General features: G+C 41.4%; 1 protein-coding gene across 5 annotated transcripts in view; it reads left to right on the top strand.

The window, feature by feature from the left end:
- Positions 1-24,074, top strand: part of SPEN (spen family transcriptional repressor) — a 72,681-nt gene that overhangs the window by 28,624 nt on the left and 19,983 nt on the right. For all 5 annotated transcript variants that reach the window (XM_049804577.1, XM_049804482.1, XM_049804302.1 and 2 more), the window contains 3 exons: positions 19,904-20,064; positions 21,285-21,485; positions 22,363-22,514. In XM_049804577.1, the coding sequence (XP_049660534.1) occupies positions 19,904-20,064; positions 21,285-21,485; positions 22,363-22,514 (514 nt within the window). The remainder of the gene's footprint in view (positions 1-19,903; positions 20,065-21,284; positions 21,486-22,362; positions 22,515-24,074) is intronic.

Below are 24,074 nucleotides of genomic sequence, written 5' to 3'. Positions count from 1 at the left end.
AAATTGGTGAGACTTCCAGACGTCTCCAAAAAAACCCTAGAGAAGATGAATTGAAAGAAGGCTGGGTTACATTTAAGGATTAAAAAAAAATCCCATGCAGGGAAAAAAAAAAAAATCTCTTCTGGTGCTCCTTTGCTCGTTGCAGCATGGATAGAAGGGAGTCCAAGAAACTCTTTAATATTTATAAAATGTCGTTGTTGGGATGTCGAGACGGGATGAAATACTGTTCTGAATTTGAGAGGACTAAGTATGATCCTACTGGAACAAAGTCTTAAGATTTAATCAGAAGATAAGCAGTGTCTGCTGTGCCTTAGCATTTAATTTTCTTGGCAATTTCTAGTTGTAATGGAAAACTAGATGATACTCTGGGAGGAAAAGGAAATAAAGATATTTTTTTTTCTTACTAATACAGTGAATTTAAATTTAATAGAGCAAGTAATGGAATCTGGTGGATAGTATATTTCATTTTGAAGGATCAGAAAGGAGTTTTACATGTTTCTAAGCAATGAGTTAGACATTAATAAACATTTAACCATATCTTTACTTTCTAAAGCAAAATCCCACCTGGCCTTGAAGTCTTTTAAAGCACAAGTGGACTTTTTTGTTTATTTGGTAACACACTTTGAGTTTAGCAATGTGAATATATAAACCCCTGGTACCCTGTGGTGAGCGAAAGCTAGCTTGCCCCCTTTTTACTGGTAAGGTGCTCCTACGCACAGTGCAATAGATTCAGGTTTGACATACCCAGACCAGGCAGAAATTTATTTGCATCTCCAAACCCTGAGTAGTAAATTCTGGCTGTGTCATCCCCAGATTGATTTACCAAATTCCCTATATATTTTTCATTTCTAGAGTGGGATTTATCTGGAATAACTAAGGACAGTTTGTTATTGTCTGAGAAAGAATTCTTGCAATTTCTGTAGTATTTTTCAGGGGTTTTAGCAAACTGGAGATCCTCTTATGGCTTTATTATAAGTGGAATTGGCCGATTTTGTGACGCTGTGAAATTATCAAGGTCTTTATGACGCTGACTTCTGCTGAAATTGTATGTCTTGAAGAACTTTGTCACTCAAGTCTCATCCTCTCTCTCAACTTAGCAGGGTGGAAAATGCAGAACAAGTTGTGTTCACTTAGAGAGATGGGTCTCTTACCCACGCTCCTGTGAACATTTGGGGACAAACGCTGGAGCCTGTGGAAACTCGTGGGTGTTGCACAACTTGTGAGAAATTTTGTGTGTGGCACTGTCCTTCAGGTGCTGTGAAAAATGAGCAGAGAAAGGTGGCGAAGGAGAAGTTTGGGCTTTGTCCCTTGTGGTTTTCAAAGAGCTGTGTGAAGTAAATACGACTTCCATTACATGGAGATGATTTTCCTGGGCAGTATTGTGAGGAAAGATGCTCTGCAGATTGTTTTAAAAAAATGAAAAAAGCCTTTATTTCATAAAGGTTCGGCGTTTGTTGCATTGGATCACAGCTAAGCTTTGCTTCAAATGTATATTTGGAGACCTTTTGGAGGGGAAATGTAATGGAAGCTGCAAAGGAGTAATTTAGAAGATAAGACCAAAAAGAACACGTTAAAAATAAACCATATTCTCTGAAGCAGGGCATTATTTGGTGTATTTTATGGCCTCTCAGAAGTTGCTCACCAGGCTGAGGTGGGGAAGCTGGTGGATGTGGAATGCTTTCTGCGGGAGCCACTTTCTCAGATGGCATCACCTGCATGGATTTGAGGAAGAGTTTGTGTTCTGAATCTTAATGTGAGATTGCTCACTCCCTACCCATGTTATGGAAAAGGGTCATCGGGGTTTTTTTTATCACCTTGAAAGAGCAAAAAACCCTCAAGAATGATACTTGAATTTCCCACCACCAGAAGCCTTAATTTCTGAGTTTCATTGATTTGAACGTGCACAACAAATGATCTATTAGCAAACATTTTTCTGTACTGTGTCATGGAAGAAGCTGAATATGCATGGGAGCTGTGTGATCCCATAGGAAGCAAACCAGATTTTGTTTGTGCCCTGCCCAACCTCTTAGAAGTGCCCCCCCCCCCCCCTTTTTTTTAGTAGAAAAAGATCTTTTCTAGGCTGCTTGTCGAGGTGTTCTAATGGGCTAAAAAATTTTTTCTGTGCTTTTTTTATTCGGTTTTGTAATGTCAAATGGCTTGACACATTTCTTACTGTTCCATGTGTTAGTGATTATTTTTAAAGCTTTACTGCAGCGATGTACCGAACCACATGGCACTGAGCAGCGGGACGTTTCGCTTTTAAAAGCTGGGCACGTGGCGAAGTACCTTGTTGAGATGGGATTTAAACTGACTTACAAAATCCTGGCAGAAGTGTTTGATTTCCTATAGGTGATGTCCAGAATGTCAAAGTGTGAACACTGCATGTGTATGTGTGTGTAAATTTACAGAGAAATGACCTGAGATTTCCTTTTGCCACCTTCTTTATTTTTTAAGAGTGCTTATTCGGTTGTCTGATGTCAAGGATGCTGGAGGATTTACTAGTTAGATGAGTAATTTCCTATAGCTTGTACTGTAAAATAGATCTTGCTCTGGAATTAAAAAGCAAGTTCATCTTAGATGCAAAGTGACTTTATTTTTACCAGGATTTAGGTGAACATAGTCATTCCTGTAGTGTAGAATTAAAACAATGGTAAGAAGTTGCAAATACGAGGTCTGAAAATTGATTTATTTTGGTAATTGTGATAGCTATATTTAAAAGTTCTAAAGAGAAGTGGGCAAGGGTTTCCTAAAGTAATTAGAGATTGTTTTTTAATTTTAGATTTCTCTGTGATGAAATTCTTTCTGGAGCAATGAGTTACAGTTGGAAAGGAATAACTGTTACTTTATGTGTCTTAATGTTGAACTTGATGATCTTAAAGGTCTTTTCCAACTTAATGATTCTATGATTCTAAATAAACTGATGAAAAATACTGCCAGCATTTCAATCATGGGAAAAACAGGCTCCCTGAAACCTCGCATGGAGGCTGCAGTGGATTTTATTTTGCCAGGGACTTTCTCAGCCTGTTCAAACTGAAGTGAAAGTAGAAAAAAGTGAATTTAGTTTCATTACATAATGCAAACCTTTCCTTACCATTGTCTTCATCTCCTTTTTCCCTGCTTAGTTTGTCTGCCAGCAAGTGATGAATCACTGAGTTAGAATGGGATTTAGGGTTTTTGAGTGGGTTGAGAGATGCCTCTGCTGGGGACAGCTGAAAAACCAGGAAGAACGAGGTTAAATGTAGCTGTTGTCTTTATTTGACAATCTGTGAGTTGGCCTTTGTTGATTTTAAATAACTCTACATAAATTTTGCACTGTAGAGACCACCTGAATATTTTTAATCTCTTCTGGTAGGCCGACAGGATTGAGCATGCTCCTATTTGTATGGGAAAAAAAATTCGGCTAAGATTAGGGGGAGGGAGGCATGGAGTAGGAAGACTCCTTTTCAATTACCACAAAGCCAACAGTAAATCCTCTAAGAGTTGGGTGAAACACCTGATCTTTACCTTTTGTTCACATAAAGCCACGTGCTGCTTTGATGTTTCCTCTGTACAGGGAAATGTGAATTAGAGAAAAGAAAATTAAAAAATCCGACTCAGATACTCTCAGGTTTTTGTTATCAACTGTCGAGCATTTTCACTTTGTTCTTGTGTTTCTGCTCACGTCAGCCTGTGCTGCTTCTCATCTAAATATAACCTAGACCATCCTCTTAAAACTTTTTTACCCTTGGGAGTAGATCAAGTTTCTTGAAATTGAGCACAGGCAGAAAATGTTCAGATAGCTTTTAACACAGAGAGGGTATTTTTGTGCTGAAGAGAGTTAAAATACAGAAAGCAAACCTTTATACCCTCCCTTCTCAAAAATGGCCGAAAAAGACTACCTGTACATGCACTCACACGCATGTTTACACATAAACAGATCCTCCTGTGGGGAAAAAAAAAAAAAAAGTAAAATATCGCCCGGGATCTAAGATCTCCTCGCAGCTGGCGAGCAAATGGTGTCTCCGTCCCCTTGGGACGAGAACCAGCGACAGCCCATCAGTCACCTCAGCCCGGAGGGCGGCGAAGCCGTGCTCTCCCGCCTGAGCCCCGCCGCCGCCGAGCTGCTGACAGAGCGCCTGGGGGAGGGCGCCAACTCGCATTACCTCATCTGTATACTCTGGAGTGATCTATTAAAAATGTGCGTTGCATAATAGATTTTTATCTCGCTCTGAAAATCCACCGCTTTAGGTCGCCTCATAGCCTCTGGTGGCGGCGGGAGCCCGTCCCGCCGCTGTAATGGCGGCACGGTCGGGAGAGAAAAGGCGACCGGGGCGCGGGCCCGTCTCACCCGGGTGTTTTTAAGGGAAAGGCGGCCGGTTTCCTCGCCGCGGTGCCTTTGTGAGGGGGGGGGGGGGGGGCACGCAGCCCCGGGCCGGCGGCCGCCTCAGTCCCCTCCCCCCGGGCGGGGGGGGGGGGGGGCGGGTTGTTTGTGCATGAGAACCGGTCTGAACCGGCGGGAGCCGGCCGGGCCCGCCGCCGCACCGCCCCCAGGGCGGGGCCACCTGCGCCGCCCCTGAGCCGGGCTGGAAACCCGGCGGTTAAAAATACATCAGCTTTCTACAAAAACCTTTTTTTTTTTTTTTTTTTCTTTTTTCTTTTTTTTTAAAACTGCTAACGCTGAAACGGTTTTCGCTCTTGCGTGAAGATTTTTTTCTCACACAGCGCAGGAAAACGCCGCGGTTACGCAGTGAAACAGCAGCGCCTGTGTAAAAGTGAGGTCTGAGGGAGGTAACCTGGCTCTCCGTCTCAACCTTTGAGTTTTAAGTCGCTTTTTATTTTTGAAACCTTCCTTCAGTGCCCGACGCTCTGCCCAATCTAGAAATTAGCAACGCTTTCCCCGCCAGAGGAATGAGCCCAAAAATCCCCCAGAAGGGGCGACTTTGGAGTCTGCCCCCGCAGCTTACTACCACCACTGCCATGATATGAAGCAGGTAGGATGCAGTTGCAAAATAAAATAGAAATTTCAACATTGCTAGCCCTTCTAGAAGAACCCACACCCCATCTTTTTTTATGAATATACAATAAAATCCTTTAAAATATTGTTACCAAGTGTTTTTTTTGTTTTATACATAGTTTTCTTTGCATGAGCTGCCCCCACCAAAATGGATGTTTTGCTGCAATTAACATTGCCCCCATCCCCCGCAGTACTCCAAATAATAGTTGGTAATTGCTGGCTGTAAATGACAAAGCAATTAAGCTTCTTCCTAAATTTGCAGGAGTAGGTGTTTATCTAAATCTGGTCTGTCAGTCTTTGTTTCTGTAGCGGGCCCGGAAGCTTAATTGCTGCTGCTGCTTTTTCAAAGTGTATTTGATTTCTTTGCCTCTACAGGCAGAGAAAGATTTCTGTCTTTTTCCAAATTAATTTCAGGAAGGGAGTCTTAAAAATGCCTCGTGTTGGGGATGGATGCAAATGGAAAGGGGTCCTAGAAAAACACCTCTGTTTTATTACAATGCTAACTGTTTTGATCGTCTCAAAACGATTTTACTGTTTTGCATTCTCTTAAAGAGATATTTTTTTTAATGCTGTAAAGGCTTCTTGCAATTTGTTAGCAAATATGAGGATTTCTGGCAGCTAAATCCCGGACCCTTGTGTGAACCTGCCTTATGCTCTGCTGAGGGAGGAAGACCTGCCGTGTTTTAAAAATAACATTTGTAAGTCACCTGTGGACAGCTGCAGGTCTGCAGGAGCCCGTATCTGGTGTGAGGTTTGGCAATTTCAGGTCTTCCTAGTGGCCTTTTTTAGCAACGGTGGGGAAACTCTGAGCCGTATGGAAGGCAGTGCTCCTGCCAGCATCAGGGGAGATGTTGTCCCTTCTGAGTTTTGCGTTGGGCTGTTTGTTAAGCCCAGGGGAGCTGCTAAAAATTGGTTTTCTTCCCGCGGGCGTGCAGAGCCTGAGGAAGGTCTGGTGCTGTTGGTGGATTGGGTTTGACTTTGGGGTTGTGCACCCGTGCATTAACGAAATGGTCACCTCTAATTGCGTTTTTAAGGCTTTGATTTCCTTCCAAGTATTTTGCTTAATCATCTTGAGTAGGCTGAGGGAAGGAAAGAATTAGCTGAGGTCAGGGAAGTTGAAGCTGCCCGTGTTACTTCTGAGAAGCCAGGCTTAAGTCTGAGGGATCCTGAAGGCAGGAAGAAATCTGCCTCCTGTTCTCTTCCTGCTGTACGCAAGGGGAAATCAAACCCTGAAAAAGACAAAACAGTGCAATAGGCTGTGTTGTGTGCCTCCCTCTGTGTGAATGGTCCAGATTCCCCTTTCTTCGAGAGAAGTACAACTGGGATGCGAATCATGGCTAAAATAGATTAGAGGGATCATAGTCTAGAAGTGCCTGCTTGTCTGCACTGATGATGAAGGGAGTCTAGACATATGGAGACACATACGTTACTGGCACCAAAAGGTGGAGGAGAGGTTTCCCTTCATAAAGACCTTTGGAATAATGGGCAGTTTAATAATTTCTAATGAATATTCACATGGGATGAATAGCAAGAGAGGAAGGCTGTATTGAATGCTTCCTGAAAAAAATAGCAGTCATTACAATGATCAAAGGAAAAATATAGCCAGTGCCTGTGTTCAGTCATGTGTTTCTATTAAAGCGTAGACAGAGTGTCCCTTCAGATCTTGAAGGCTGGTTTTGCAAATACAGTGATTGAGGGTTGTTTCCCAAAGCAGACACTGTAGTATCTTCAGGAGGAGAACCTTCCCCTTAAAACCTAAGGGCCGTGAGAAGAGTTCTCTTCGAGGTGTATTTGTGAGACCTGGGCATTAACCTTAAAAACAACTTTAGGTAGAACATGCTGTGCCTAAACTATGGTCACAGAGATGTGAATTAATGATGTGGCTTAACCCCAGCCAGCAAGTAAGCACCACGCAGCTGCTTGCTTACTCTCCTCACCCCCCCCACCCCCCCCAGTGCGATGGGGGAGAGAATCAGGAAGAAAAAGTAAAACTCATGGTTTGAGATAAGAACAGATTAATAGGACAGAAAAGAACAAAATAGTAATGATAATAAAATAATAAGAAGAATTGGAATATACAAAACAAGTGCTGCACAATGCAGTTGCTCACCACTCGCTGACTGATGCCTGATTAGTTCCTGAGCAGCGATACCCTCCCCCCAGTTTATATACTGGGCATGACATCACGTGGGATAGAATACCCTGTTGGCCAGTTTGGGGCAGCTTTCCTGGCTGTGTTCCCTCCCAACTTCTTGTGCCCCTCCAGCCTTCTCACTGGCTGGGCATGAGAAGCTGAGAAATCCTTGACTTAGTGTAAACAATACGTAGCAACAACTGAAAACCTCGATGTGTTACCAACCTTATTCTCATACTAAATCCAAAACATAACACTATACCAGCTACTAGGAAGACAACTCTGTCCCAGCCAAAACCAGGACAAATGGTAAATAAACCTTATTGGGGAGGAAAAAAAAGAGTATTGTCCCTCAGTCTTTTTCCACTGAATTGACCATGTAACTGATGCACTTAGGTTTGCCCTTAATGTCCAAGCATCAAGCGTAGTCCATCGGTGACGTTGCAAGTACCGAAACCACTAATGATGACATCAGGGTTTTAAGTGTGAAAGCTTCTTAGCAGATGATTAGATATCCCGCTCCAGATCATTACGGTCAGCTGGTAATGCTGCTTGGAGAGGAGGACACAGCACCTTTATGAGTGGAAAATCACAGACTTGGAGAGAAGTGAGGGCTTTGAAGTTGTCTATAGGAGAAACAATTTATATGTGCCAAGTCATAGTACTAATTTTTTAAAATCAAAAGGCATGACTGCCTGTTGTGTGTAAGGGAAGCAAAAGCTGAGTTTCCAAAAGGAGGAAGAGGGAGATGTGTACTATGTAGATGCTGTATTAATTTTTTTAAAAAAAAAAAGAGAGAAGAAAACCTTGCATTATTATTTATTAAGTGCCTAATACAAGAACAAAACCAGCCCTTTTAGTGTGTGTGGCATTAAGAAACAAGACTTCTCTGTGAATCCCTCCTTCTCGCAAGAATTTTGTAACAAAGGTAGGGGACCTCTTCTTTTGTTTCCCGATGCTTGCTGGGTTTCAGGAACAAACACCCCATCTCCTTCCAACCATGAGTCCTCTCTCCTGTTTGGAGAAGTGAAACATGGAGCCTTTCAAATACTTCTCTTTGAAAAATGTCCAGGGTTCAGTGTGCAGTTCCTTTATTGAGCTCAAGGCAATGATTTTAGCTAGGAGTCACTCAGAAATCTGGGATGGCTGCAAAAGTACCTTTTGGAGAATCCTTTCTACAAGAGAGAAGTGGTTTTCCGGGCCGTCTCCTCATTTCTTCCACGGTTGCCTTATGTTCTCCACAGATGCCCAGAAATCTTAATTGTTTTCATACCTGGGCAAAAATATGAAAACCTTAGCAAACCCTTTAGAAATCAGGAGAATAATTAAGGCACATCTCCAGCAAATCCTGGCAATAAGGGCATTCACCTATTTTATTATCTTTTGTCTGTTTGAGAGTAGAAAGCTTTTCTAGCGCGATAACATGTGAAAGAAGGCACTGTTCTCCTGAAAGTGAATTCCCAAGAATGAACAGCACCAGGTCCCCATGGACAAATGGTGCTGGGCTGGGCTGATTGAGAGAGGCAAAGTGCCCTACTTATTCCGGCTGCTACAGGTTTGACCTCCTTGTATCATCTGACACCTCGTTTGGTAAGAGGTTGCTGCAAGATCTCAAACCCTCAAATTATGTAAGATTTACACAGTTGCTTTGAAGTTAGTCCCTCCCTTCAGTGTTTACTGGCTGGTATGTCCTGTTGTCTGGATTGTGAAGGATGAATAGTCACAGAAAGGAAGCTATCGGGTTAGTACAAATTTTCTACTCATCTTTGCTTTCTAAACACGCGTGGAGCTGTGTTTATCCCTGTTTCAGAGTCTGGGAATACACGGAAGACATCCTGCTCTGGTTGGGGCTTTGCTGGGTAAATGCTGGCTTGTAAGTTTTCTGTTTGTTTGTTTTGAGGTGGAGGGAAGGAGGAATGGTTTGTTGTGTTGTTAGAGGAGAAACAAATAGATACTATCTAATGGTTATTTCAGAAGAAGTTTATGTTGGTTTTGCTTTTTAATATGCAGTTTCCCTGTAACTTTCAGAAATCACGTGTGAAGAAAGGAAGATGCTTAATTAATACTGTATGTGTGGCTTACAGACTATGCCTCGCTGTGCTGCTATGGTTTGGAGGTTTTAAAGTTTGTTCTCTGTAAGCACTAAATCCCATAAGGGAAGCGTGCAGGTGGGGCATGTAGGCTTTGCGTGTGGGAATTCCTTGGAGGACTTTTCTTCTGTCCCGTAATCTCCAGTGTACCAGCTGAATTGCCTCATGCTGCTCCTCCTTTCCCAGCCTGGTAACTATATGTTGCTGTTGCCATGTGATATGGAGGCCAGGGATGTGAAGGCAGTCGATCCAGGATGTTGTGAAGACGTAAGGCATTTTTCTTTTGCATTTTTCCCTACAAATATCTAAGTCTTCACCCTTGCTTTACAATCCCTGTTTAGTGTGATGGAACTGTCCCATGATTTTTTGGGGAGTCCCTGGACTTCTGACCATGTGGAGGTTTAATCACTAGATTGTAACAAATACCGCTAAATTAGATTACAGTAGGGTGCTTTTTCAGAAGTTACTCTTAAGAGACAAACATGAGGACCACTCTGTCCTATCATATGATACTGGTTTTGTGTTCTTTTTTTGATTTCTAAGGCTGGTGTTAGATATAGTCGCTTGACAAATGTAATGACACGTTTTCCCCACCAGCATGATAGACATTCACTAGGCTGTGGTGCTTTACCTGTTACATATGAAGATTGTCTCTCTTTTTTTTTTTTTTTTTTTTTTTTTAATTTTCGTGACTTAAGTGTTTTTTACCCATGTGAAATTTCACAGAAAGTTCTGCTTTTAGTTGTATTTTTATTTGCATGTGGGCAGAAAATGAAGTAATTCCCAAATATAGTCCTAGCCAAGAGATCCATCTGTTCTCTGCATTTTTAAGTGGCAAATTAATCCTTCGCATACAACTCATCAAATGTCTTCTCTTTTATAATGTATGCTGCCTGAGATCACAGAAATGACTTTTTTTTTCCCAGGCCTTCCATTTTAAGTAGTCCTTTGCGTGAGAATAACAGCTACCGTTCTGGTTTGACAAAGTGCTTGTGTGCATCTTCCAGTTGCTGTAGTTGGCCTAAAAAAGGGTATTAAATAAAAGTCTCCAGAATTATTTTCCCCTTCATTTCTTTGGCATTTCTTTAAAAGGTTGTAGAAGATTTAAGGCAATAGAAATTCTGTTTGAAAAACACCCTTAATAAATGAACTTATTTCTGATGGAGAACTAGGGTCGCTCTGTTCGCTTTCTTTTAGATTTTGCTCTTTGGACAATGGTGACCATTTTTAGAAGTACTAAACTTCCACGGTGTTATCTGCCATAAATGGAATTTCTATATTAAGCTTCGCATGTTAACAGTTTTACTTAAGAGGCATTGTTTATCGGTCGTGTATCTTGGCATGCCTTTCATTGCAACTCCCATCCGAAGAACAATTCTATTTGTTTATAAGAGAGGATGCACCATTTCAAAACTGCTCTGAATTGGGAATTCCAACAAATGGCATTTTGTGTAACGCTAGAAAACAGTGCCTTGAAGAGGGAGGCGATGATCTCACCCACCTTTTGGCAGGGCAGAGTACAAGGTTGGGGGCTTGCTGCCTGTGCAGGCAGGGAGAGCGGCTCCTGGGAGCAGAAGGTAAGGAGTGGCCGAGGGTGGAGTCGATGGGGCACATTGTGGGCCAGATGACAGACAAATGAGAGCTGTCAGGGATGTAGGGCATAAAAGTAGTGCCAGGTTTGGGTTTTTTTTAAGGCAAGGTGTGATGCTTTTCTAAAACAAGAAGATGGAATTAATTCTGCGGGTCTGTTTGCCGTGATCTACCAGTAGCTTTATGCTAAAAAAGCATTTCTACCTCTGCAAAACTGAAATAACCTGGGGATGAATCAGAGCTGGTGCTTTTTTGATTTTAGCGTATGTATGAAAAAGGCTTTTCTTCTGAAAAATATCCAGTGCTCAACACAGTGTCAGTATCATTAAGGCCAAATGGTTTTAAAATTGTATTAAGAAGGCAAAAGAAGTTGCTTTTTACTCCTCAAGTAAACATGTAGTAGCATACTTAGATACAGGAGTAGTTGCATTTTAAATGGCATTTCACTCTCGTGGCTTATAGACACTACTTGGTGTAGTTTTATTGTTTTGTTGTTTGTTTTTTTAAGTTGCATAGTAGATCCCATCATGAAAGCATTGCAGTTGTTGTTTAGGAAACTGCCTTTCAATGTTTCTCAGTATTTTGAAAAGATTTGGCCTCCAGTGGGCCAGGAGATCAAGTTCCTCAGCCAGCTCCCTCAGTGATTCATGGAATGACCTCGGGCAAAGCCCTTGGTCTCTTCTTATTTTTCCATCTGCAATGCAGGGATGTTAAAACATACCTGCTTCCCATAAGTCTTGAACTAAATGGTTTTTTAAAAAGATTTCATATGCTCTGAGGTGACAGTTGCAAATTATTAGTTTAGATTGTCTGCAGATAGCTGGCAAAAGCTGTTTACTTTAACAGTATTATGCTAATTTTGGCCAAAGGGTTGAAAGCAATTTTTCTTCTAGACCGAACAAGCCATTCCTCAGCTGTTGTGTGAACTCTGCCCCGCCATTTTCTTTTAAAAGCCACTGTGATTGCAGGCTTATCAGTGCTGGCAGTCTTGAGTGGCAGCTCTTCTGCAGGCAAGTCCCGGCGGTGCTTGAAATAATTTGGCTGAAGCCCAGCATGGTTGGTGGAGGTGGGAGTTGGGGTGGCTGCAGCAGGACTTCTCACAGGGGCTGGTTCTTGACCCAAGGCTTCCCTCAATGAAGGTAACGTTAAAAAATAGAGGCTCTTTGGGCTCGCACATTCTCACACCCGCCCTCTTTATTCTCTCTTTGCATCAGTGGAAGTTTAATTGTGGGAAAGCTACACCAAAGAGCTGGCTTTGTACTTCACCCTCAAGGCCTCGATGACTTTAATCTTTCCCAGCACTGAGCTCCGTCACTGTGGTCGTTTGCTGAGAAAGCATTTCCTCCAGCTTCCTGGAGTTTCATTTTTGAGTGTGAGTGGTCCCACCATTACCCAGGAGCATCCGTGTTTTGAAAAGGCGGTGGCTGGGGAGGCAGACAACTCCAGCTGCTCCCAAGTTCAACACCAAACCCATCCATGGCTGAGTTAACAGCCAGCGCAGGGAGCGGAGGGGATAAGTAGTGTCTTCTCAACAGTAGTGAGCTGTTGCGGTTGCCGAGTCGGCTGTTTGGTACGTAGAGAGGCTGATGTGTTTGTAACCAAGACTTTTTTTTCTTCCAGTTCAGTGTTTTTTGTTCTTGGCTGTAGAAAATTCAAGCCTGAGGACAGGGTACATAGGTTGAGGAGTGAAGTGGTAACACTTGAGGGTTTGGCACAGTCTCCATCAGCCAGACAGGGATTAATATAAACATACATATTTTTAGTGATTGTAATGGATCATTTAGTTGCAGGGAAGAATTAAAAGGAGCCCACGGCTGTCTTGAAACTCTCAGAGCATGTGGCTCCAGGGGAGAGGAGGTTCTGGGGGTGGGAGTAGTCCTCTGTCCTTCTGAGCAATATCTTCATCTTTTCCATGATTCATTTCAGCCTGCTGTTTCTCATCAAAGTTCAGGTGTCAGACATCATGATAAAATGACTAAAGTAAATATATTAATATGACCTGTCACAGAAATTAAAATGTGATGTTAATAAGCCAGTGACTTGACCTGGGTTAAATACATGGCAAATACTAACCAGAGACTGTATCTTAAAAAAACTTACTGGTCAAAGACTGAAAAAAATACTGCGAACAGCCTGTGTTATTTGGCCAGCTGAAAGACACTGAGTGGTCCTGGTTGTATTGCTTTCCCATGGCCTTTAAACATCATTTAATTTAATTTCTTTCGATGTAGGATTCCAGCCTAGCAGGAGATTTCTTAAGTCTCCTTTCTGGGCGTGGTAAGACAGAAAAAGTTAAGGGAAAGAGGATGTACTGATTTCATTTGTCTGCAATATTTAATGATTTTTTTTCAGAGTAGTAAACGCTTTTTTTATTTGTTGTGTGCTTTGTGACTCTTCCGCTTCCATGCAGTAGGTCTTTTTTTTCCTCCCCTCAGTAGATTGTTTTATCATAGCTGTGTGTTGTTAAATATTTCAGAGTGTGTGACATGTACAAACCAAAGTTCCTTGGGTGGCAAGTTCTCAGCGGCTTGAAAGGGTGCCAAGAATGTCAGGCAATTGCATCCCGGCGTGCTTTTCACCATGAGCTCCAAAGGTACTCGAGGCCGGGGTGATGGGCACAGGGTAATTACACTGAGAGAGTATTAGGTGTAGCTCTCTGCTCCCTGGTTCGCTTTCTCCACCCTTTCACACTGAGCAGCCAGAGTCTGCTTATATACTTACTTTAAATGTAAAGCTTTGTTATGAAATGGAAGAGCAGGGTTCAAGCTCTTTGTGGTACGTGCGTGTGGGCTGACCCCCTTCAGCTGCTTGCCTGTAGTCTGCAAAATATGGTAACAACTTGTTACCTCTTGAAACAAACAAACTTTAGAAGTTTGACTGGGTTTTCTGGTATCTTTAACATCAGGTTCAACAAGTCCTTTTAACTAGGAAAAAAACCACCCTGTATTTATTTCTGCAGATGTGAGAAATTTTTTTTTTCTTACAAATACACTGATGTGGACTGCTATTATGCAGGAGACGTCATGTGTACGAAACAACTACCTGCTGCTCACGTGCATATTTAGGTCAGCATTGGAATCGGCTCCAACAAAGAGATGCTAACCCTCTGCCCAGACCTCTTGAATTTTCATTCTGGTTATTCCTCCTTGAATCTGGATTGCTGGAGTAACCTGGTGTTGTCTGAGTTTTGTGGGAATGGGTTACTTGCTGTTCTTATTACAGTATGTGTAACTTGATGTGTGTTTTTCAAGCACATGTGTAGAGAATGGGGGAAATTCTGGTTAAATACCTTTTTGGATTCATTTATTTAATAGGATTTAATAGTGTTTAATAGGACAGAAATAGCAGCCTGTAATAGACTTGTGCATGTATTATTTCAATATATCATTTTTCATCCAGAAGAGAAGTCAATTCATGGGCAAAGATCCTTTAATCTGTAGCTAGAATGGAATATGATGCATTTTTTAAGGTTTTTCTTTCTTAAGCAGTCAGTGTCATATTTTTTGCTGGATTTTGGCTGGCAATAATCAGGTCTTTTTAACTCTTTTTTTCCAAACAACACATTGGTGTGTTCAGGATACTTCAACCAATTTTCTGGTGCTGTTTTGCCAGGTCCAAGAAATCTAACTGGCAGTTTGTTTTTGAAGCCCACTGCCAATATATAAAGTATCACAAGGATTTGTGTCTTCTGGATAGAGCTGATCATACAGCACTGTCACTGGTTGCCTTTTGCAGCTGGTGTTTTTTTGCAGAGAGATCATCTACGGTGACTTAACTTGCATCTGGAAAGGGAGGGACAAGAAAAAAAGGGTTCCTGTTGCTTCCATTCAGAGATGACTGTACGTTAACTTTGGATTTCCTGACCCGACTTGGGAATCTGCTGCTGACATCAGCTGTGAGAATAACCTGCTGTCAGCTGGGACTGGTGCTGCGGGAGGTTGTCCTGAATAGATCTTTCTAGGAGATAATCTTTACTTGGAGATTATTTTGACAGCGTATTGAATCATAGCTGATCTAGGCAGAGTTCCTGATTTCAGTTAACTTTGGCAGCAAAAAAAATAATTGCTCGGTATATTTCTGTAACAGGAATCCTGGATCATTTACCAGTTCTAGTTAAACATTTTTTGAAGGCAGCTGTTAAAAAAATTTTTTTAAAATTCATTTTTACTTTTTTCCCTGCTGAAATTTGACATGTGTTCCCTTGAAAAATGAAAAGGGTTTCAACCTATTTTAGGTGGCTTGGTTTTTAACTTGCTCCAACAGCCAGAGGTTGGGGATTTTTTTGCCTTTTTTTTTAAACGTGAAGTTTGGCGGCTCATTGCCTGCAGTGTGTGTTAATGCTTCTTTCTGCTTTATTTTCCATGAAGGCCACAGTGTTTCCTGCTTGCTGTAACAAGGGTAGTCACCAACCTTGCAGCTGACTCACTGTTCTCAAATCAATTCGCAGAAATGACAATTGTCCCACATTTTAAAATTGCAAAAGGGTAGGGCAGGTTGTGAGATCCCTTGATTCAGCGCAGCTGCCATTGACGAAAAGCAGCGGGTATCCTGTTACATCGACTGGTTTGGAGTCTCTCTTTTATCTCCTTTTTGCTAGGGAACAAAGAGAACAACTCACTTTGTATTCTTCATTCAAGTGCTTTCATTTTTCATACATAAACAGAACGTAACTTCGCGGTTAGTTACTAGAACTGCAAAATGCAGTTACTTGAAAATGAGATATTTCTGTGGAAATGAGGACTGGTTATATAGGATGTATGCACCAGGATTTGAAATGTCATCTTTGCAGTTATAAGTGAGAAAAGGAAAATTCTGTGTGCTAAATTAGCTGCAGCGTACTGAAACCAGGCATGTGTGGGGCTCATTTTTGTGATCTGATCCCCGTTGCTAGATTCTTTAATGTTGAGTCTTTGGGACTCAGCCCGTATGGATAAAACTTAAAAGACTGGTTTACAAATAGATTTTATCTTGATGAATAGAGTATAGATACATAGATAAATACTGTGAGTAAGAACACATGCATCCTTATATACTTGTAGGCAATTATGGAAGGCAGATTAGTATTTTTAAAGGGCTTGTAAACTGCACTTGTTGTAAAGTGCATGTGTAAGAGAAGGATTTAATGTCCACCTCCTTATTAAGGTAAGAATGATCTCCTTTATAGCTCAGGTTTTCCATCTGATTTTGCTGACAGTAAAATCAAAAATCTCTATTCTACATTGCTATGATGCCATGATAAAAGCTGGAGTGAAACTGATTTTAGAAGCTATCTGGGTTTGACAAAAGAGCATCTGAAATCCTTCCTGGTTAAATGCTCAAGTTCTTCACAAATGAGCATACGTCACCAGAAGAAGTCTGCAAACCACTGAAGAGGCAACTGAATCTGTAAGCCTGAGATGTTTAAAAAAGCAAATTCCCAGCACAGGCTCCCTCTCTGTGCAACGCGTGTGTTGTGACAGCTCAGGAGATTAGTTCTTCTGCGTGCTGGCATTCTGCTCCGCTGAGTTTACATGGATGTTGAAGAGCAGGTTTTCCCGTGTTGGGAAAAGGCTGTGTGCCAGAGCACGCTCTGCTTCTGGAAGAAATCATCACGGGTTTAATACTGTTAGTGGAAGTGCAAAATGAAGTTACAAAGCCATTTTCTTTATGCCATTTTTGGCCAGCCCCAAGACCTATTGATTACTTGAAATACTTTCAAGAAGGAGGTTATCAGAGCTTTTGTTTTAACCTATTTGTGATATTCCCTGGTTAAAATTTCCCTAGCTTGTTTTTCCAAAAGCCTTCGACCTAACTTTTGCTAGAAGAATTGTTAATAACTTGCTTTCTGCAAGTTGGCAAAGGATGGTTGTTTTCAAAATTACTCACAGGGAAAAGAAAAGCCATATTCTCATTTTAATATTCTGGGAACATAGCCTCGTGCAGCTTAGTGCTTTAGTTTTGTATATTTTTAAAGCTGGGGTAGTTGAAAAGGAGTTCTGTTTTTCTGGTTGAGACTACATATAATTCACTGTCAGATGCTTTATTTTGATTCTGCTGTGTGCTATAACTGGATGACACAGCAGCTATAATTAACTCTTCCATCATTCTGCTATTCACAGAACATAAAACCTTTGACTTACTTTTGAATTATTATATCCATGTTTCTTCAATTGGAAAAGTGATGAGGCTTTCCCTAAAGAAAGAATTGTTCTTGGTAGCATTTTTTTTTTTCTTTCTAAAAACAGAGTCAGGAAATAATGTTTTTTTTTTTTTTTTTCTGGAATGCCTCAGATAGTCTTGATTTGCTTAGGGACACGTATCCCTAAAACTCCGCGGGGAAGTGGAAATTATCAGCATGATCCTTGTTTCCCAAAGTTGTGTGGAATTCAAACTCTTGTTGTAGAATTTATCACCCTATTAGACTGCTGTTTCATTGCTTGGACGTCTTACGGTGTTACGCGGAGATTATCTTTTTTCCCCAGTGGAATGCTGTGATTTTAACAGTATGTTCCATATTTTAAACATCCTCATAAAAAAAAACCAAACTAAAAATAGCCTGTTCCCATTTTAAAGCACTGCTTAAATAGAAATTCAGTGCTGCCTCTTACTTAAAAGATATAATCTTAGCAAAGTAGAATATTTAAAGTGCTTTTGGAAGTACGTAGTTGATCTAATACCAAGCATTAAGATGTGAGAAGGGAAAGTAAAAATGCATACGGGGCAGAGGCTTGCTGCAGCCCTAAAATCTTATTTTAGCCTTCCCCAGGGGAATGGTAAACCACACGGTGCTGCTCTCAGCTTGGGAATTATTTTCAGACTCTCCCCACACACATTCTCTGACTATATTTGCGTATTAAAAGAAGTTTCTCTATTCTTTGCCAATTTATTTCGTAGTAGTACGCCATTGCTTATGTTGCCCCTTGAGACTACTGAAGGCTTGTTCATGTGGGGTCAGGTTTTTCCTCCTTTTCCCAAAATGCTATAGAGAAGAACTTCGATTTAATGAGGACTTGAGGTGATCCAGCATTGCCAGAGTTAGCAGAAAGATAGGAGGCAGAGGGAATGGGATAAATGGGCAAAAGATGAAGAGCAAATTGCAGCATGCTTCACTTTTAGCAATGAAATAGTTTTTTAATGAAGAAGGCCTGGAAGCAGGTTGCACAAATGCAGGTGAGGCAAAAAGAAAGGCAGTTTACAAATTTGGAAGAAAAATGAGGCTGTGAACGGGCATCGTTGTGGTAGGCAGTTCCGAGCTGCAAAACACGCGGAACTATATGGATTGGACGGGGAAACGCTATTGTAGATGAAATAACAGGTTGAGTGGTGCAAGGCAGCTGCCTCTTTGGTAAGCGTATAGCAGAGCCTGCCTCTGAAGAGGAGGGCAGGAGGAAGGGCTTGGGTTTTCACTCCTTTTCTGGCATGGCTTTATTTTCTCTCCTCTCCCAAAGCAATGCTTAACTTCCTCCTCTGGGGATGGAGGAGTAGGAGGAGAGTGTGTGGGAAAGGCACCAACGTGTGAAGCGGCTCAATGTCAACTGGATGGGAGGGTTGTAATGAGAGGGTGAGACTGGGAGGAGAGTTTCTCATGTTTATTATTACTTCTGCATTTTTGACCTTTTTTGTTTTGTTTTGGTCTGGCGTGTTTTTATATCCTCCTTTGTTTGTAAGTACTTTGGGACAGAGATTGCCCTCTTCTTCTGCGCCTCCATATATAATGGGGACAGAGCCCAGGGGCTTTTAGTAATGTGTCACAGCGCTCGTTAACACCAAGATGTTCAGAAAGAAAACTAGTTTTCTGGAATGTTTTAAGTAAAATGACTGTTGCTGTTACCCTGGTGTTATATAAACTGCACGCCCCCCAAAAAGGAGGATAGTAGAAGAGGTCACACAATCAAATAATGAAAATTATTAGAAGCCTGAAATGGTTTCCCTAAGAAAAGACTAGAAAGAGTTAAATGGTTTAATATAAAGACGGAATATAAGAAGGCTATGAAATAATTTAAGATAAGAAAAAGATAAACTTGCATATTGTTTTTCTCATATGATGTGGAGAGGAACATAAAAATTAAATTGAAAGCAGCAAATTTAAAACTGACGGGGTTATTTTTGTATGTGGCAGATCTCCCCCCTCCAGCCTCCGAGTTAAAATTCCAGCAGAATTTTTTTAGAAGGCTGCTCGTGTAATGGAGAATGAGAGTCTCCAGGGTTATGTCAGACAAAATTATTTTTAGCGATGTTATAAGCCCTCATGCCTCGGGGAAGAAATCAGCCACTGAAGAAGATGACGTGTCCCCACTGGGCAGGCTTTAATAACATTATTCTCTGTGTTTCTTACTCTCCTGTGAAGCATCTAACGATCTGCACCATCAAGGGTTGGTGGACTAGATTGACTCCCCGTATGATCTAATATGCAAATCCTGTTCTGCCATAATTATTGTTTATAAAAGATGTTCTCTGGTCTGAATTCTTCATACCCTGAAGTTGGCCGTTGAGGCTGGACTTGTAAACAGTGTTTGCTGGTTCATACATTACCTAGGTTACTCTTGAGCAAATGCTTGTTGTGATTTTCTCACAAGAGGTTTTCATGTCATCAGAGGTATGGATCTCTTTAAAAAGATGCACAGGAGGCAATAAAGAGAACTCCACGGCTGACTCTCGGATTGACAGCGGCGCCTGAGAGCATGATAATATTTCTTTTCTGTACACGAGAGCGCTGGGAGGGATTTTTAGGCTTCAGCAGACCTGTGTACCCTCTGTATTTCTCCAGTCTTCCCACACAGCTCCTAAGCTGATACAACATTGTATTACATTTAATTAAATCTCCGCTATTGTCACGGTGCGTAACAGGATCTGTCTGACATTTTACCCATATTCTATTTCCTTGACTGTCTCCTCTGAGGGCTTTGTAGGAGAATATTTGTAGAATAACTTAAATTCCTGCGTATAACCAGGCTGCGTTACGGAAACTGGATTTTCTGCATCAAGCAAAGGAGGGAGAAAGGCCTGTAGACAAGCAAAAAGTCTTTGACATTTTGCTTTTTAATTAAAATACCTGTGTCCTCTGGTTCCTTTGCATCTCCATGCATTCATCTGTCGTTTCCTTCATGCCGTTTATAGCAGTGACTCTAGCAGCAGCTCAAGCGATGAGTCCCCAGCACGGTCAGTTCAGTCGACAGCCGTCCCAGCACCCGCGTCCCAGCTGCTTCCATCTCTGGAGAAAGATGAACCCCGGAAAAGTTTTGGGATCAAGGTTCAAAATCTTCCAGTGCGCTCAACAGGTAAGTTCACTTGGGAAAGTGAAACAGGGAAAAAAGGAATAGGAAGCAGGTTAGGGACTGGTTAAATAACTTTTATTGTGTCTTTGACACAGCAGCCACATGCTGCCTCCGAGGATGGGATTCTCTCTCTGCTTCTGCCTTGGTTCTTGTGTGATGGTGGGAAAATTGCTTAATTAGTGACCGTCTGTGAGGAATCCTGCAGGTCCCTAGCTGAAGTCCTTGGGCTTGAGCACTTGCAGCTACTGGAGCTGGTGCTTTGAAACAGTAATGTGGATTTCCCCAGGGAAAAACCTGAAGCATCTCAAATTTTTCACTGAAAACTTGGACCATTTATTCTCTCCCTGCTCCAGTTTCTTTTTTAATACAAAAACTTCAGGGTTTTCTGTTGCAGTGTTGAGTGCTGTAAAACACCCATGAGCATATTTGTAACGGCATTGAATATTGCATGGTAAATAACGTAAGAAACCGCTCACTGAGGAGTGTACATGATGACTCCTTGTTCCCTGTGCTGAATGCAGGAGAGGTTCTGCAGAAAAAAACCAGCATGGCATCATTTATCAAACAGTTGTAACCTAATTCATGGATACATAGGCACTAGTTGAATTAAAATAATATATATTAACTGTTGAGCAGCATACGTCACAATGTTAATTTCTGTAGATTTTATTTCTGTAATCCTCCTTGAAGAGACACAATGCTGAGGTAAGTACCCCCACAGATCCCAGGCAGATTGTGTGGTTGTGAGTCAGATTTTACAAAATCTGATGAATCTGCCTAGTTATTGTTCTGAATTGACTGAGCTGTATGCTGTATAACTTTGATCTCCATTCCAGGTGCCTCATCCTGGGTTTGGAATACTGGTCTATGCAGTATCCCTGTGGGATTATTAATGAAGTAGCACTTCATTTCTGCTTCATGTTGAGTTGGATGTCTCTCAGAAGTGATAACTGTACACCACCAGCTTTAGCTGTGTAAAACCTTGCGTGTGTAGTTTCCTGGGTTTAAAAATAAAGGTAAAGAGAAAGATCCGCCAGAAGCTTTTGACATTGGCAATATTAACACCCAGATTTAAAAGGCACTTCTGTGCATCTTGAGATTTGGGTTAAACTGGGTGAAGTCACATTTTAGAAGGAAGATCAGATTTCTTAATGTCTTTTACAGTGCTTTTAAATTAGTAAAAAGTGTGTTTTTACAGTACTAATGTTTATTCATTGGTTTAGATACAAGCCTTAAAGATGGACTTTTCCACGAATTCAAGAAGTACGGAAAGGTGACATCGGTGCAGATTCACGGGGCTTCTGAGGAACGGTATGGACTGGTGTTCTTCCGACAGCAGGAAGATCAGGAAAAAGCACTAAATGCCTCAAAAGGAAAACTTTTCTTTGGCATGCAGATTGAAGTGACAGCCTGGATAGGACCAGGTAAGGTCCATGCCCTTCTTGCACTGGACACATGACTGCTGTGGGCATATTCATGAGCTGTTGTAAAGAGGCAGCATAGGAGTAGGAAATGTTAAAACTGCCTTTCTGCAGAAATATATTTTAAAGAAACTGGGAAATACATCAGAATAAATTCCAGAGCAAGAAGAGTGGATGCTCTTAGGTCAAACAGGGAGAGAGTTCCAGTCTGAAACCTCAGAGAAGGAAACCTGCCATCCTCTCAAACAGTGGGATCTGCTGGCTGCTAGAAGAAACAGTCTCATTTTCCATGTCTCAGTAGAGCAGAAGCCAGTGGGTGGTGTAAGCACAGATAGCACTGAGTCCTCACAGGCTTGTTTTTTCTGGTTTTAATTAAAACAGCTAACGATGGCTGCATTTTTGAGGCTAAGGTAGCATAGCCTGTATGACCAACCAGTGTAAACTATAGCACTGAGCACGTGGTTAAGTTTTCAGTCTGTACTTCAATTGCTTGTTTAAAAATTGATTTGTGAAACCAAACTTCCTCTATGTGCTGTTACCCAAGTACAGTGAAGCCTTACTTGAAGTCATGCATTCAAGCATTAATACTTGTTAAAAGAGTAAATTTCTAGCGAAGCAGTTAGAGAATGCAGCAACCTTTCACCTGAGGATGCTGAAATTCCTCAGCACTCACCCAGTGGTGTGGTGCAGAGATTTCATGTTGCACGTAAATAACAATTGACAAGTGTAGTACTGCATATTTTTGTTAAAGACAGTTACTCTTCTTCAGATCGTATCTGCTTGTCAGGAAGTAGACTTGAACAAACAAATCAACATGAACCGAACCCACATGAAAAACACCTCAGTGCATTACAAATTTCTTGCTCTCTTTTGCTTCTAGAAACAGAAAGCGAGAACGAATTTCGTCCCTTGGATGAAAGGATAGACGAGTTTCACCCAAAAGCAACAAGAACTCTCTTCATCGGCAACCTGGAGAAAACAACCACCTACCATGACCTTCGCAACATCTTTCAGCGCTTTGGTGGCATAGTGGTATGTGAATTCTCTGTATTGTACAGGGTGTCATTGCCTGTTCGTTCTCTACAGACATGTAAAATGCTACGAGCAGTGGTAAATCATAGTGTCGATGACAGATAATTCAAGTCTTTATATAATAATCTGAGTCATTCATCTTGCTGGAATATACCTGAAAGCTTTTCTTTGCATTTAGAGTAAAATCTTAGTACCCGTGTGTTAAGGGGATAACTTAGCAGTAGAAACAGTCCTAGGAGCGTTTACCAGAAATGTGTCTTCTGCTAGCTCAGAGCATTTGCAGAAAAGCCTGACTAGGTGGTTAGGATGTAAATATGCCTGGTGTTATTTTAATGTTGAATCAGTACAACTCTATGAAGTCTCAGTTTCCTGTTGATTTCTGAAACAAAGGGTTTAGTTGTTACATGTGGAAGTCACCATCAGCTATCACAGTCTGTGCCCTGCCAATAGGGCAGAAGAGACACTGAGCAGATGGATTAGTGATGACACATGTGAGATTTGGGTTTTCAGCTGAGAAGGCATATCTGAATGAGATAGAGCAGCAGTCATCCTCCTCTCCTCATGCCACTTTCTATCAAGTCATATCAATATTGCATTTAAGAGAAATTATCTAGAAAAGTAAAGTTACTATCCACACTTAGTTTAATTAATTGAATCTAGCCTTCAGCGCTGATAGTTCATGTACTCACTGGTAGCTGTGGCTGCTTATGAACATGCTATGCCTTATTCATTCTGGTCTGAAATATTTTTGTAACCGCTGACGTTATCAGTCACACATACCAGGAACCCCATATGTACTTCCCCTCAGAAAGAAGGGGAGGCGTGTTTCCATCTATGATGTGGACAAATATAAAATTTACATTTTATGATGTCTGGCAGCTCTTGTGCATCCAGCCTCCGCTGTATTGTTGACATCAACACTGATTTATGAATTCACGCAGTGTCTGTGGCTTAAACCATTTTCTAATGCTACACCAGCAGAGCTGTCCTGATAAAGATGCTTATCAGTAGTAGTGCACTGTCTTGTAAATTGGATTTTCTGTGAAATAGTGCTGTCCTGTCAACTTTATTAATCGGCCTTGCACAATTTCCATGAAAACTTAGAAGCTCAGGTGGAAAAGGAACCAGCTTTTGTAACCTTTCCGGTGGATAATGAGCAAAATAATAATATTTTATTTGCCTGTCAGAAGGAATTGCATGTCCAGGGTGAGTGGGCAAGTATAATTTGCCATGGTTGCAATAGTGCTACTTCAGACTCTTGGAAATGTAGTCCTCTATTGGTATTCCACTTAAATCATTAGGCCAGGGCTGTAGAAGTCTAATAGTTGTGTAAATCTCCCTGTTTACTTCTGTTTTCCTAGATAGAGAGCTCTTCAGTGAGACTGTATCAAACTGCTGCCTTGTCCCCAAATTTATTAACCATGAAATTAGTCTGTCCTGGATGTTGGAACATTTGTGCTTAAATTTGTGTGCTGGTATTGGCATGTACCTCACAAAGGAAGCTTGTGCTATTTAAACAAATAAAATGAAACGCTCCACCTTCTATTTTCAGCTCGGAAT

This window comes from Accipiter gentilis, chromosome 1 (genome assembly GCF_929443795.1).
Source record: "Accipiter gentilis chromosome 1, bAccGen1.1, whole genome shotgun sequence".
Taxonomy (NCBI): Eukaryota; Metazoa; Chordata; class Aves; order Accipitriformes; family Accipitridae; genus Astur; species Astur gentilis.
Note: the sequence above shows the minus strand (reverse complement) of the source record. Positions and strands in the feature narration are given on the sequence as shown.